The 16,267-nt window shown below is 39.2% G+C and overlaps 2 protein-coding genes across 2 annotated transcripts; one reads left to right on the top strand and one right to left on the bottom strand.

Moving 5' to 3' along the window:
• Positions 1-2,941: 2,941 nt before the first annotated feature.
• Positions 2,942-12,935, bottom strand: LOC109463444 (aldehyde dehydrogenase, mitochondrial-like). The gene is made up of 14 exons (XM_019760268.1): positions 12,676-12,935; positions 9,489-9,593; positions 8,902-9,042; positions 8,558-8,637; positions 8,355-8,404; positions 8,141-8,202; positions 7,037-7,165; positions 6,550-6,663; positions 6,215-6,314; positions 5,690-5,874; positions 5,026-5,190; positions 4,413-4,570; positions 3,963-4,077; positions 2,942-3,493 (listed from the first exon to the last, which is right to left on the bottom strand). Exons 1-14 carry the CDS (start codon positions 12,787-12,789, stop codon positions 3,461-3,463), a joined length of 1,551 nt encoding a protein of 516 aa, XP_019615827.1. The 5' UTR covers positions 12,790-12,935; the 3' UTR covers positions 2,942-3,460.
• A 609-nt stretch (positions 12,936-13,544) lies between these two features.
• Positions 13,545-16,108, top strand: LOC109463634 (vitamin K epoxide reductase complex subunit 1-like protein 1). The gene is made up of 3 exons (XM_019760497.1): positions 13,545-13,752; positions 14,158-14,267; positions 14,751-16,108. The coding sequence occupies exons 1-3, from the start codon at positions 13,565-13,567 to the stop codon at positions 14,963-14,965; spliced, it is 513 nt and encodes a 170-aa protein (XP_019616056.1). The 5' UTR covers positions 13,545-13,564; the 3' UTR covers positions 14,966-16,108.
• The last annotated feature ends 159 nt before the right edge of the window (positions 16,109-16,267 follow it).

The raw sequence follows: 16,267 nt of genomic DNA, 5'->3' as shown, positions 1-16,267 counted from the left end.
ACTGGTAGCCTTTTTGCAATGATTCCCTGGGGGGGCGATACCCACCATTAAAGATTAAAACGTATTGGATTTTTCGATACAGGCTGTAATTTAATAAATAGAAAATTATCATAATTTATGTAATTTATTTAGAACTTGTACCGGAAATGTCCTCACTTTGTACTGATGAAAGCTAGTGGATACTAGCTGAAACGTCTACACATTAAAAATTCAATAATCCAGTGTGAAATGACTAAACAACTTCATCTATTTATTCATAATTTATGTGCTTACAACGTACGATCTCTGTGCGATTGCCACTTGTTGTGACCCTCGCTTTAGGGAGAATAATTTCCGGACGTTTCGAGTGATATCTACCACTCTTCTTCAGCGTCACTAGGGTGGTGGATGTCAGTAGTAGAGTTTGAATTTCCTATGAGTATTAAATACAGACGAAATTCACATAGACAAACCTATGTAGGATGTTGAATGCATCTTGTAATGGTACGAGCTTAATTTCAATATACTAGTATAGCTTTCCTCAATCATACTTTAACACACTCGGAAGGAAAAGAAACTACGAAAATACACATACGAACTTACCGGTACGTATTCATCTGTGACCGGCGGTATGTACAAATGTAACTGTGGATGACTTTTAGCTTCAGAGGAACTTTCAGGTGTCTAAGTCTCCACCAGAAGTGAGCAGCTACCATTAATATTGCCGATCGCGAGCAACATGATTATGGGCCTATTATTAGTAACATATTTTGATGTGAGGTGTTTATATTGGCGTGGATATTGAGTGTACAGATCCTGGTAGGGACATTTATATATATTTGGTGTCCATGTCGCATATTGATGCCGGCCTGACACTGCAAACGTCCTTGGGCTAGCTAAATTATTCTCCAAGCATATGTTGGCCAGACTTCGGTTTATTTGTGACGGCGTTTGGATCGGTTTTTTTTTCTGTACTGGTATCTCTTTTTTTTTTGCGCCGACCAACTGTGTTTCATATACTGTCCTGCCGGGCCAGTTGCCGGGCTATCTTGTAGCCACCAAAAAGAGCTTGGAGATTAGGCTAGTGCCGAATGTGATCGCTGGATGATCCTTTCTTTAATCACACCTTAAAGCACCCAGGTACAAACGAGTGAAGAAACGGAACCTTTACGCATATTTCAAGGTGTGCGTAAAAATGAGGTTTTGCGCAATAGAATATACTATATACTGATATGTGATAAGAGACCGTACACCAGTGTGAATCTATTTGCCTAATAGTGTCTCCCCTCTTTTTGAGACATACAGAGACACCGCATGTACACTTGCCTATTGTACATTGTATGCTCATCCGTGCATGACAGCAGGTATCTGATTGAATCCTATTTTTGACATTTTCAGTGTCCTTCAGTCTTCTACATAAATTCTATATTCAATGCTAATGGTGCTCATTTTTGTAAAAGGTACCCGTACAATATGGCATAAAATTGCATCTCGTATTAGATATGTAAGTACATGTAGTTGTCACAGAATTTGCATGTTCTACCTTTTAGAGGGGTACTTTGGCCTACGGCCATTTCCACGAAGAAATGGGAGAGTTAAAACCTACGCGGAGCATTTAGAGTTGTGGATTTTCTCACCAAGCCTGTCGATGATCAGTATCTGAATTTTCCCTAACACAGGCTTCAGTAAGGCAACAGACACGACTATAGCACGAAACTGAAGTATGAAAATGATCCTACCGATGACATTTTCCGTTCGACCTCCAAGTTGACCTTCCTGTGGTTACAAAATCTCCCCCTCCCTCACTGCCACACGACTGCATTCGGTCAAACCAAGGAGCTCCTTGGTCAAACACACACAGGGATAGCCCGAAAACAGTATCTCCCTACCCGGAGGTAATAAATTGCATGCAACAAGCCGGATCAAGACGTGTTTACAAAACACAAAACGCTTTGCTCATCATGGCTGATGTGAACATACGTGTACACAGTATATACAGTATTTTGGTGTAAGCTTGATACTACTCTAAAATGACATACTTAAGTACATATTGTTATGCTTAGGTTCACCTGGATCCTCTTTAAGTCGATACAAGATTTTCCCTTTGATGTACTTTCCACACTTTCAAAGCCCGTCACACATTCAGAACCTTCCTCCTTAAGTTCAGGGTCAGTCTGACCAAATTTAGAACATGCCTACTTTTCAATACGAGTCAAATTTGGGTTAAATTTGAGTCAAATTTCCCTGCTAACCACACTACGGCCACTGCTGACCTATCCCCAACACCAGCTGACCACCGGACTTAGCCAACCATGGTCGAACCTCTATCCTTCATCAGAGACTCAGAATGAGTCTTAAGTCTGAAGTATGTAACCTGAATATAATGTCTATAATAGTATCTGACATCACATACAAATTCAGATATATTCAGCTGGTGTGCTATATATACCAGATATACAGAGACTAATTCTCAGTAACTGATGAAAGATAGTGGATTTTGTATTTTGTATTTATACTGCTGTGCACTGGTGCAATGGCCAAGTGGGTAGAGTGCTCACCTTGTATTCGGTAGGTTGTGAGTTTGATCCCGGCCGAGTCATACCAAAGACTTTAAAAACAATTACATACTGCTTTCTCTGCATAGCACTTAGCATTTGAGAAAGAGTATGGGAGTTAAACACACACCACTACCAGAGGACTAGCCCCCTGCTGTAGTGACTGCACAATCATGTGGCCCAAGGGCTAAGAAACGGAGATGGGTGCCACCATGCTGATGCTTGCGGGAGGGTTTTAACTATCTTTGACTAACGTTCTACCAAGATCTTATCAAGGTTATACTAGAACATTTCACTCATGAGAACACAAACACTTTGCAAAAGGAAGCAGATTGTCTTTATATATATTCTCATAACATAAGCACAATTCACAGATAGATTGAAGTATTGTATCCACACACGTACATGTATGTGAATATTCATGTATGTATCATCTGAGTACGTTTGAAAACACAGTTTTCTTGTTTTCACAAAAGGCACATTTACTCCCGACAAGTTCTTATCTAATTGATATCAGATCTATTCGTACGAAGGACATGTCATTACAAACATTTTTTCACTCTACTCCTGCAAAAAGAAAAAAAAAAATTGTTCAAACGCTCTCTAGAGGTACCTGTTCTGAGCAGATATCATGATCAGATGGAATTACAAAGCAGATTACTGGAATGCAGGGGAAAGCATGATTTTTGGCGCAGCCTTTTACCCAAACACCTTTCTCTTTTCATGATGGAATATTTCTTAATAATTCAAACTATAGTGCAAACACAAACAAGCCTTCCTCATTCAACCCGTCCCTGGTTAGAATTATAATATTAATGTCCCTTTAAATCTCAAATAATTCTCTTGTATGGCTCCGGTGTTAGTTTTGGGTTGTACAATTAGAAAGGCAGGAGGTTCAGTAGTGTAGAGTTGAGTTCTGCATCATCTCAGGCATTCTTCTGTGGGATTTTGATGGTGACCTGGAGAAACACAGGAAACAAAGTCAAATTATTCCAACTTCATCACTACAGTTGATTGTTGACAGTTTGACTTCTATGCAATGTCGGGCATGTATATTTAGGATTTACATGTACAAGTACAATGCAGTTGACTTACAGTTTTGAGTTCTGTACAGGTACACAGTATTTGTACATGTACAGTGTTTACAGTTTTGACTTCTGTATGGGTATGTGAGATAAGTACTATGTACTATGTACAGGGTTGACATACAGTTTTAACTTCTGTACAGGTACATCATGTGTATAGTATTACGTATGTAGGATGAAAACATGTACAATGTTTAGGATTGACCCACAGTTTTAACTTCTGCACAGGTATGTGTAGGATGAAAACAATTGCACAATGTTTAGGGTTGAAATACAGTTTTAACTTCTGTACAGGTGTATGTATGCAGGATGAAAACATGTACAATGTTTAGGGTTGACTCACAGTTTTGACTTCGGTGTAGGCCTCCAGTCCATACTCTCCCAGCTCACGCCCAGAACCAGACTGCTTAAAACCCCCAAAGGGAGCCGCAGCATCAAACACATCATAGGTGTTCACCCTGAATGGAACAAGCAGATACAATCAATTTGCCAATCTATTAAGTGTACAAAATGGTGTTGTTCACTAGTGTTTTATCTAATGTTCAGTTACAGTTACAGGTACAGGTACACCAGTTCAGTTAGAGGTACAGGTTCTGTTCAGGCCTGTACCTAAATAATTTTACAAGTACAAGTATATGTACATGTATAGATACGCAGCCCTTGAAATAACTATCATATGTACAGAAGAAGAACTGGTAAACTGGTACAACTCCATAACGCATGGGCTAAACTGCAGTTGACTTACACCGTTACACGTATTGTAATAAAGACATATAAGAGCCAGTACACATACCAGATAGTTCCACCGCGGAGAGAGTTAGCCATGTAGAGGGCCTTGTCAATGTTGGAGGTGAACACACTGGCAGCCAGGCCGTAGGTGTTGGTGTTGGCACGCTCCACAACCTCCTCTATGTCCTTAAAGCGGGCAATCTGCTGCACAGGTCCAAAAATCTACAGCAACAAGAGATCTCATACCTCCATGAAATATTTAGAGCTCTTATAAATGTTTCTGTTTTATGTCTCTCAATTTCACTTTGTCTTTCTAAGACCTACCCACATATCAAATATCATTACAATCCATAAAAGCCTTCTTGAATTATGCACAATATGTGGAAACACAGACACATACAATGACACAGACTAGTCTTTTTTATATACCTGTCTTGAATACATATGAAGCCATGCTACAGTTATTCTTAAAATTTCAACTGTATTTACATTAGAAGACAATCAAACATACCGGGAAATAGTATACATTAGCCCTTAGATATAGTATAAAAGACCAGACTTACATCACAGTTGTACACTACATTGTACCTAGAACTAACTTTGTCACCAGTGTTTAGATTATAAGAGCATAAATGTGAAATTTAAGGTCTTTCATTGATTCATCCTGCAGTCCTCACCTCCTCGTTGTTGATCCTCATGCCGTCCTGTACGTCGGAGAAGACGGTGGGCTGGACGAAGAACCCCTTGTCTCCTGCCCTGTCCCCTCCACAGTTCAGCGTCGCACCTTCCTTCTTACCGCTCTCGATCAACTCCAGGATCTTGTTCATCTGCTCCTCATCAATCTGTCAAACAGTTATAAGTACACTTGTCATCCAGGGTTAAATCAATAAAATAGTGTTTCAAACTTTCCACTGGATTTGAAATTGATGGTCAGACGTTTCAAGCGTCATTCCGACACTCTTCATCAGTGAAATACAGTGAAACGCTTTCATCTATTTAGTTATAAGTACAGTTTTTGTTTCGATACGGAAAATGCACTCATTGAATTACATGTATTGTAACCTAATCCTTACCTAAAACTACTTGGATGAGAAGATGGAGGGAAATATGCTATATTTGCTCACAGATGTGGCCTTTCTGTATTAGTTTGCATCAGTATTCTAGCCAGCGTCCATCTTTTGGTCCACCAAAGCAAAGGGGCCAGTGCCCGAGGCCTACAGGGCACTCAGGTGATATCATACGATGTACAATGTATGTGACCAGGGCTTAAGTGTACAATGTATGTGACCAAGGCAGGTATGTTCCTGCTATTCATTGTCCACCTCCATGATGCAGTCTTACCTGCGGCCCTTGCTCATTCTTGGGGTCGAAGGGGTTCCCCACGGTCCTCCTCTTGGCCCTCTCCGTGCTCTTCCTGACAAACTCATCGTAGGCCTTGTCTTCCACGTAGATCCTGCTGCCTGCACAGCAGCACTGTCCCATGTTGAAGAACAGGGCAAAGTGAGACTTCTCCACTGCGTAGTCCACTGGGAGGAAAATGACAGTAAAATTAAAATTCAGACATTCTGCTGCATTGCTGAAGAAAGTCACTAGAGGGGGAAAAGCAACCACACTTTTGACACACATATAAACATTTATATCGGTATTTATTTATAGCTTGCAACATTTCCAAGGGTCCCAGCATATGTGGAACGAGTCATGTTACATTTAGTCAGATGGGCCACAGTTGAAAACAAATAAAAACCAATACATCAAAACAGAGTCATTATCCATTACCCACAGTCATAGCCATTCCATGGTCACACACAAAAGAGGTAAAAACTGGAGTGGAGCATACATGTAGCTGCATATATACTGGAAACTTACAGTCAGTGTCAGCAAACACCACATTTGGACTCTTTCCTCCCAGCTCCAGGGTCACCCTCTTCAGGTTAGAGGCAGCAGAGCGCTGGATGATCTTCCCAACCTGAAAGTAGATTGTAAGTTTCAACTTATCTTGTCCCCAAACTTCAATTATACACCATAAAATGTGTGTTTGTTTCATTTCAACTTTATCATCAGCACATGATACAAGAGTAATCAAATCTAACTTGCTCTTTTGACTCTACTTATTCAAATAACTACAAACACACAAACAAACAGACAAACCAAACACAAAACTTCTGTACACAAAGATAATAAAGTTGGGTGAAGTTTTGTACCTCAGTAGACCCTGTGAAGGCGACCTTTTCAATCTCCGGGTGTTCTGCGATGGCCGCCCCTGCCGTCGGACCGTACCCCGGGATCAGGTTGATCACTCCTGGGGGAAAGCCGGCCTGTACCATGGGACAAAAGAGTAACAGGAATCTTTTTTATAATGGGATCTTCTAGCTGTGATTTTCTGTATTACTGTACCTTATGTAAAATTCAAGTAGTAAAATCATTCTTTATTCGAAAATAAGAAAGTGAGATACATTGTAAGCCCAGGTCAATTGATTATAGCTGGCCGAACGTGCAGGGAAACAATCACAAACATATAAAATGGACATGATATATAATATGTAATGAACTTTGTAGTTTTGTATCCATATGTTTTAAAAAGAGAGATATTAGAAATACAGTCAGATACATGCACATGTAGGCGTCGCTGCTTTAGTATAAAGAATGTAGTCCCAAACGTAAGTTAATACACGTAGCGAGTTTCCGTACCTCCTTAGCGAGCTGTGCCACATACAGCGCTGTGAGCGGGGTCTGTTCTGCAGGTTTCATCACAACAACGTTACCCGTAGAGAGGGCGGGGCCCAGTTTCCATGCCTGCATCAGGAGGGGGAAGTTCCACTGTGGGAATAGGGAGGAAAAAACTGCTGTTAGTTTCAGGAGAGCTTGTGGGTTCACTCCCTGGGATTCCTGGCTAGACATTGTGTCCTTGAAAAAGGCACTTTGCACGACTTCCTTTACTCCACCAAGGTATAAAATGGGTACCTGACTTTGGTTGGCGAGCTAAGTAAAATTTGGTGGAGGGAGTGGGAATTGGGCTCCAGTCCACCTTCCAAATGAATATAGTTTCCTAGACACAGTGGATTAGAAACCGACTGCCCCTACTGTCTGAAAAAGGCTATGGGAGCACTCTTATGTTTTACTTTCAAAGCACCAGCACGACATGCTTATATAGAATGTTTCTTTCTGTGTCTGTTACATCAGAAGACAGAAGATATAATGCATGGGGAAAAGGATTGCTGTTTTTATTCAATGCCTTTCTAGTGTTTGAATACTGGTCATGAAATTAAATCTACCCCTTCACTGAAGGTGACATCTATAATCTTTAGAGTGCAGACATGCCATGCATTTTCTGTTCATACCATAATTTAACCTTGAATATAATCAAGGACATTATACACAGATGTGTATAATGTCCTTGATATAATGTAAAATTAATATAGTCTGATGCTGTATTTAGCAAAGGACACAGTAAGAGGATTATATTGGCATGAAAAACATTTTACAGGTTTCCTTTGGTCAAGCTTTACATGAAATATTCAGGGTAGTAGTCATACTTGTATATCAGAATGTAAATTGTCTCTGATACAGGGGAGTTACGAGAGTTGAGATTATAGAATCTCAATACTGGACGATCAGTTTATTGTGCTGCTGATCTTGTAATATGTATATTGTAGTGTAAGTTTGAATTTATAATATTCTTAAAGCTTTTAAATTGTAAGAAGTCGACAATTCAGCCTTTAGGCTGCCATTGACTTTTAACCTGTACATGTTTATGAGAATAAACCAGTCATCATCATCATTAAGTTTCCTTACAGGGATGATCTGTCCACAGACACCGACAGGCTCGTGGCGTGTGTAGCAGAAGAAGTCACCATCTGGAATGGAAACAAGAGGAAATCGTCAAAGATTTCAAACCTCTGTGAAGTATCTAGTGTTGTTATGAATTTCTTGTTTTCAATTTCTTTTATTTATTATTGTAAATTTCTCACTATGACACACAAACTAGAACTATACACAATGACCTTACCAATTGGTATGGTCTTGCCATGGTTCTTCCCTGCCCAGCCGGCATAGTACCTGTAACAGGGTACAGCAGACAGGACAGTTATCAATTTTTGAAGAGTTGAACAGTGAATATTTAGGTCAATGACAGCAGTGAATGAAATGTTGTTCTCTAAAAACAAGATATATACATGTAGTAATAACTACATGTAATATACTCTCTTGCACCTGTAGCACTTGATGCTGAGTTCCAAGTCTGTGGAAAAGGACACTGAGAAAGGCTTCCCATTGTCCAGGGTCTCCAGGTTCTGTTGGGAAAACAAACAAAGATTGATGCATTTTACATTTTTGTAAAAAAAAGAGCATACTGATGGGTTACATACATGTATGCCAAAAAGGAGTTACTCAAGCAACTGGATATGATTTTGGAAACGGTCAAACATTTCAGCTAGTATCCACTAGCTTTCGTCAGTGACTGAGAGGCCAGAGGAGAAAAGCAGGTTTCTCTGGTCTCTCAGTCACTGACGAAAGTCAGAATGATAATAATAATAAATAACATTATATGTTTTTACAGCCAGGTACTCCCTGTCCCGCTCCATGAGATCTGCCAGCCTGTTGAGCAGCACACCGCGGTAAGAACCATCCATGGTTCTCCAGGGGGAGCCCAGGCGAAACGCCTGTTTGGCAGCCTGCACGGCAATGTCCACATCAGCCTAGTGTCAAGATAAAGGACAAAATTAGCATTGTCGTCTTGGCATTGATGTTTAACTCTTAGAATCAAAGAGATGTATACCATAGCACAACTGAGAATTGCAATAGGATACATTTTATGTATTACCCCGTAAGTCATTGTTTTAACTGGTGGACAAAGCTACATGGCACTGCATACGCACGTAAGTATCTTTTTTCGTTGGGAGGTTAAAAGAAGGCTGCAACTGATTGTAAACATTGTCTTTCTACTACTACAAACAGTGTTTGTAATCTAGCAACTGTAAAACTGTTACAGAAACATTATGTATGCAACTTAAGACAAATATCTACAGGTGCAAAGTAAAAAATGGTACTGGTGCACAGCTCCAATTACGGCAATATGGGTGCAGAAAAGTGCATATTCACACACTACATATTTTGACCCCTGAACCATGTTGACAAAATTTACCTTGTCGCCCTCCGCCACCTCACAGATGACCTCACCAGTGGAGGGGTTCAGCGTTGGGAAGGTTTTCTTGCTCACAGAGTCAACCCACTCATTGTTGATGAAGAGCTGTGCTCATAGAAATGTAACAAAACAATCTATATATCTATCTATATATATATCTATATATCTATATATATATATCTATATATCTATATCTATATATATATCTATCTATATATATATATATATATATATATATATATATATATATATATATATATATGTAGTTAATCTGTGTGAATTAACATGCACACACACAGATGTGCACACCACACAAACACACACACACCATGAACATACTGATTTTTTTTGGTTTTCTTTTATTTACTCTAGTACATATATTTGAGAGCATTGGATAGAAAGCATGTAATGTGCTTATGAAACAATAAAAATCTAAACACACGTGAAAAGTTTCACTTATATTATTGTTATTTTATGAAGCTGACATTCTAGACAAGAACATTAAGACAAAGTCCAGTCCAGTCTACCTGAGCACAGCATGGGTAAATATTTGAATAACAGAGCTGAGCACTTGGAAACATGAATATCTAACACTAGAAATTACTTATTATAATACACACCAGCTGCTACACCCGTGTTTATCTTACTTAATATCAATAAAGTGGCAACCTGATGAATGGATATCACTACTTGACATTTCAGCTATCTGCTGTCATGTAACATGAATAATATTACAATAATGACAGAGAGGCATTGGATATCTGTAATAACATTTGAGCATTATTTTCTTCAGCTTGAATATTTGCATTACGTAATATTAGTGACTGTTGCTTTTAAGCCATATAAAACAGAAAGTGGTGACTTTATGAGTTACACGCAAGCAGACAGACAGTTCGTAGAAGTCACATGGAGTCAAGGACAACTGTATCAGATTCAGGTTATTTCAGGACAATCTTAGTAATTCCTGCCAGCTGCACCTAAACAATTTTTATCATGCAAGCATCTTGACTAAGTGAAAGATAATACATTAAAAAAAAACAGAAAAAGACTTTGTTATAACAGACTGATATTGATCAAATTTATCTCAGACTGAAGATTTATTCGTTGTTGCTTTAAATTAAAGCACAGACCCTTTATCAACAAGGTCACGAAAACAGACTGCAGGCAGAGCACATGACTGAGTAATTGCTATAATGATGCAAATCCGGAAGGATTCCTCCAGACAAAAGAGATAAAGAAGGCTTGAATGCACAAGCGCCTATTGAAGGTCAGAGAAGACGTCATTTCTATTTCTTCAAGTGAAATTATCAAAAAATGATGAGACCTTTGACAGATAATTATGTCAGAGAAAAAAAACATGTCATTTATGTTGCATTTCAAGTGAAATTATTCGAAAACAACCTTTGAATGGTGATAATGGCAACTGAATGCCATGAATGAGGACTAAAAATTACCTTGCCATTTTTTTGGCAAGGTCATCCTCATTCATGGTTCTAGTCACACAAAAGGTTAAGCAGAACAAAAGATCTCACAGTGATAGTGGAAAACATCTGCTGACAACACTGTGTCATCTCATGTCACCAAATCGTCAAGTTAGATTTGGCAAATCTTCCCTTTCTCAAGTTTATGATAGGTCTGGGGAGATTGGAGAGATTGAATTTAATAATATATATGTGATAAATCATTACTTTTCATCGTGGCGACACAAGTAGGAGGGGAAAGAAAGTTATATGTGGTGTTTTACATTAACATTGCTGGTTGAAGCAATTATGTATTAGTAATTTGTCAAAGATGAAAGATTGGGCAAAATTTGTGTGCGTCATGAGCTGAAAAATTCCTTCAAATGGTAGAAAGACGGACACTGGTGGCTAGAACGTGTACAACAAATGTTGACCTTTTGTTGCCTTTTCCCCAAAAGACAATTTTGCTTTGAGGCACATATGAGTCATCATCTGGTGCAGTGAGGTGAAACTTTAAAGTGGCACGACTAGTCTGATGAACAAAGGACTGAAGTCACGCCTTCCTCAACAAAATGTCATAATTCACACCACTTGTCAGCATCAGAATCCAAAACTGTTCAAAATCCTTCCATATGTCACAGAAACACTTGCTAATGCTGAGGTCACATTTCCAAACCGGGGCCCGGTTAAATTTATTATATCAATAATATACTCAAATATTTCCCATTATTAATTTATTCAACTTTTTTGTGCTTTGTTGTCTTTTATATCATACTTTTCGTTCCATATGACAACCTGGCCGAGCCACGGCTTGGAAATGTGACCTCAGCATGACCCCCCCAAAACGTGCGCAGGGTTGGTCCTGGCTTTTTTCAGCTCAACAGCTTTTGAACATCCTAAAATCCTTAGTCAGACATTCTTTGTAACTGTATGTACTAGTCATTATTCACAGATCACTGTAACTATCAGAAATGCATTTTGTATTTTCAACATCACAATTTAGGCTGGTTTAAAACAACCTGTGGTCAGTCCACTCCATGTAACTGTTGCTCTATTTTGCACATCAACATTCAGAGTAAACATATTCATATTATTCATTTGTAGTCAGGACTTATGCACGTACACTTATGTAACGTTACATGTACTGTTACCTGCAGTCAAAATGCACATATTACTAGTGTCTGGATATAATATATATTCCTTTGATTTAATGGCCACACTCCCTATTAAAGGCCCCAAAACGATCTGTCCTTTGATAATTCAGACTGTAGGTGCCATGGTGTCTGGAGTACTTAAAGTTTTGAAATAACCAAAATTGCAAACAAACCGAAATTTGAAAACATGTAACGTTAATGCTTAACAGAAATAATGAAACTACCAAATTACGATGGAAGGGACATCTTACATACGTAGTAGAGTCTAGTATAGTATAGTGTAGTGTCAGCTTGAGGTTTGCCATGACCTAATGACCTAAAAGACCTGCTTCCTTTGTGTACGTTGTTTACTTTCCTGGGTCGGACGTGGTGTTATGGCAAGTTCACCACGGCACCTCGAACTCTGAGTTTCAGAAACCGTGACCAGAAATTTTTACAACAAAGAAAAGCACGCTAAGAATTCAGCTGACTCTCACGGCAGGCTACCTACAGAGAATGAACCAAAACCTCCCATCACCTTTCAGTTTTCTATTTACACAAAGAAGATAGCACCCTAGGCCGTAGCCCTTTTACCTGGTTGCATCGTATGTCCGGAGAGGGGTTCGGCTTGGGCGCCGCTGCTGTGGAGTAAAGGGCTTGGGACAGCGCCCTGGTCGCACTGAAGCGGGTTAGGACCGTTCGCAGCATTGTTTGGCCAACAAATACGGACAGGTACAAGATTTACGGCGCGAATTTAAGCCTTGCCCGCAGCTATGACGACTGCTAAGTTCGCCCCGCTGAGTCCAGCTCGTCTGAACTTTCGCGATGCGACAGAGCGAGCCCTTTAGAACGCCAAGAAACGCTACTACGCTACTAACATTTCTGTCTATTATAGAGCACAGATATAGTAAATGGCCATATAAATAGTACATAAAAAATAATACAATACTTTATATATGGTAGAAGATATCAAATATCTTTAATTTTGTCTGTTCGGTGCATTTCTTTGGATGGAAAAATTGATTGCGTTTGGTTGCAGCTGTTGTTTTCGTGGGAAGGGGGCGTGGTCTGTTAGCCCAAACGGCGCCAACTCCAAATTAACTAATAATCATACAATATATTTCTCTCGTCAGCGAGTGATAGAAGAGAAATAAAATTGCAAACAAATATTCTACACGATCGAAGAGAGGGGAATTTTCTAACTTAGGTAGTTACTGGCGGTAAATGGGAGGTCGCCAGTGAGTCACTTCTTTCATTTTCAAGCAGATGTTGGTATAGGCTAAATTATTAATAGAAAGTGGGGAAACGTAATGTCTCCCAACATCTCCTTGAATATCACAACATTTTTTTTCGCAAAAACAAACAGTCAAATCAAGGACGTTGTCAGGCATTGTACTTCTTGGTCTCAACCCCCGGTCATAATGGAATATCCCAACTTCACGATCGAACCAATCAGATCCCACCACGACAAAAAAGAGACAACATGGCGCCAGGAAGAAGTTTTCGACTCCCTGTTTGGGAGATAATTTCCCGCTGTATGCTGTGCATGGCCGGTTTAGTTTTGTCTGGTTACGCTTTCTACGTGGAGACGTCGAAAGAAGCAGACCACTCGTACACGGCGATGTGTGACGTCAGCGAATCCGTCAGCTGTTCCAAAGTGTTCACGTCTCGGTGAGTGGGAGGGGGGCATATACTTTTTTTCTAGCATATGTGAAACTTTGAACCTGAACCTAAAGTCCTTTCGTACAACCAGCTGAAGTTTGTACATCCCTGTGCTTGTGATACCAGGGGTCGTGGGTTCGAATCCCAACTTATTTGCGTTGCAATGGCCCTGATTTGCATATATGTTATTATCACCATGATGAATGTCTATGTATACTTATGAGATCACCCCAATTCTATTACTTCTTTGTTCAGCTTGTATGTCTCTTGTCAGCTAATACAACACAAATCCCATTGTCGTAATAGATCTACATTTGTACTATAATATATATAACAAGCATATGAAAAGCATATGAACAAGGAAGACCAGACAGTTGTGATGATACTGTCTCTGTCCCTTTCCTTTCTGTGCAGGTTTGGACGTGGATTTGGACTGGTGGAGCTGATCCTGGGAGCAGACAGTCCTCTCAACCTGCCCAACAGCCTGTTTGGTCTGGCCTTCTACATCATGCAGCTTAGTCTGGGTGAGTCTAGGGCAACACAAGTGGTCCACGTTAAACCCTAAATATTGCGAAAAGATCTTGCGATTGTCACAACATATATATAGAACCTTATTTGACATGTAACAAAATTGCAGCGGCTTTCATAAGGTCTATAAGTAAACTTACAAGTTAAAAGTTGACTTACATAGAAGACTATGAATGAATCAACATACAGAATTTTGCAGCTCCTTTCGCATATAATATATTAAAGAAGGATAGTGCATTTTGTAAATTTTCTTCAATGATTCTATTCAATTCCTTTAGTCCTTCAGGCAATCTTATTGTTTCTCTAGTTTTTTTGATGTACCTTTCTAATACTAGTATGTACCAATAACACACACTGTGAAACATGATTTATTGATGTATTGAGCTTTGTGTATTTTTAACTTGTTTTTAGATAATATGGGTCTCTGTGCTTGATATACATGAATGAATAAACAAAACCTACCTTCTCGTCCCCATCAGGTGTTCTCCCAGGTATGTCTGTCTCCATCGTTCTCCTGGCCACGTCGGTCCTGTCGTGTCTCGGCTGTGTCTACCTGGCATACATCTTATACTTCATCTTACAGGACGCCTGTATCGTCTGCATCAGTACTTATGTCATCAACACCTTACTGCTTATCGTCAATATTAAAAGGCTATTGATACAGGGGACAGCAATATTGAAGAAAAGACAGTAATCTAGGAGTTGTATTGAATCAGTAATTGTACTAGAAATTCCTTATATACATGTATTAGTTTCTGATAGCCTGAGTCTGTTCCAATAGTGGTTGGTTCATAGTGACTACCAGAGTGGATGTAAACTAACTACGATCATGGTAACCAGGCTAATAATAGCTAGATTATAACAGGTGTCAATTTTCCACATTCAAGTTACAATACAAATAACTTTCCATCAAAGCTATGATTTTTTAATTTTTTTAAAAACTTTTAGAGCTATGTTATGCAGTTCAATGTCAGTATATTTAGCTGTAGAAAAAGGTAGTTAAAATTGCTCATTGAATCGTTCCATAGTTTGGGATGCTCCATTTGTGGAATTGTGTTCACAGATATTTAAACCACAGGCAGAACATTCTTTAAGCTGTACACTACTCCTAGATTGTTCAAAAAAGTGTGGTCTTCCATTTTGTAAAGGGCTCTTGCAAGCAATCAGGAAGGGTTTTATTTACCAATGGAATTAGATTTATAGATTAATCTATAGATGAGTAGTGTACTTTTCTGTGAGACAGAATTGACCAATTTGCAGTACAAGGAGCTACCCTGGCCTGAGCACATAGGCAGGCAGGATGTAGCACGGTGTACATGTAGTTGTATACCAGTAAGTGCTATAATTTGCGTATGCTGTGGATTGGTTATGATCAACTCACTCATCCTTTGCTGAAATTACTTTATGATATGATAAGTTACTGACAAACCTGCTCTCTTTTTGTATCAGATTCTTTTATTCTTCATGTTAAAACAAGAAAACAGCAAAGCCACAAACCAAACATCAAACAGCAACCAACAAAGAAAAAACTTAATTTTCTGCCGTGGGCAACACAACTAGCCTGAGTGCCATGTGTTTTGTAATGAGGCTCTGTGCAAGGGGCCTTGTTACAAAACGGATGGCATCCAGACTAGGCAACAACAGTACCAGTAATAACAATGAACTAAGAACTAATTTTCCCACCATTCCTCAACATCTAGAGTAGAAAATCCATGTACCCCTATATCAGATCTTGAATAAGGTCTGCCTTAATATCAAATAACTACTTGCAAATCAAAGATTAAACTACATTGCTATCTTCTGCACTCGTGAAGTGCACTTTTTTCATATGCCAATCATGCTGTACCATTGCCTTGGGTATAACGATAAGATAACACCATCATATCCAACAAAATCAGTTTCTACAGAGCTGTTTTACTTTCTGTAGCAACCACACTTATTATGTTTACAATAAAAAAACTAAACTCTCAAACTGAACTCCCCAACTGCTATGACA

Source organism: Branchiostoma belcheri, unplaced genomic scaffold (genome assembly GCF_001625305.1).
Source record: "Branchiostoma belcheri isolate BF01 breed outbred unplaced genomic scaffold, Haploidv18h27 scaffold1, whole genome shotgun sequence".
In the NCBI taxonomy this organism is placed as follows: domain Eukaryota; kingdom Metazoa; phylum Chordata; class Leptocardii; order Amphioxiformes; family Branchiostomatidae; genus Branchiostoma; species Branchiostoma belcheri.
This window is presented reverse-complemented; position numbering and strand designations above follow the sequence as displayed.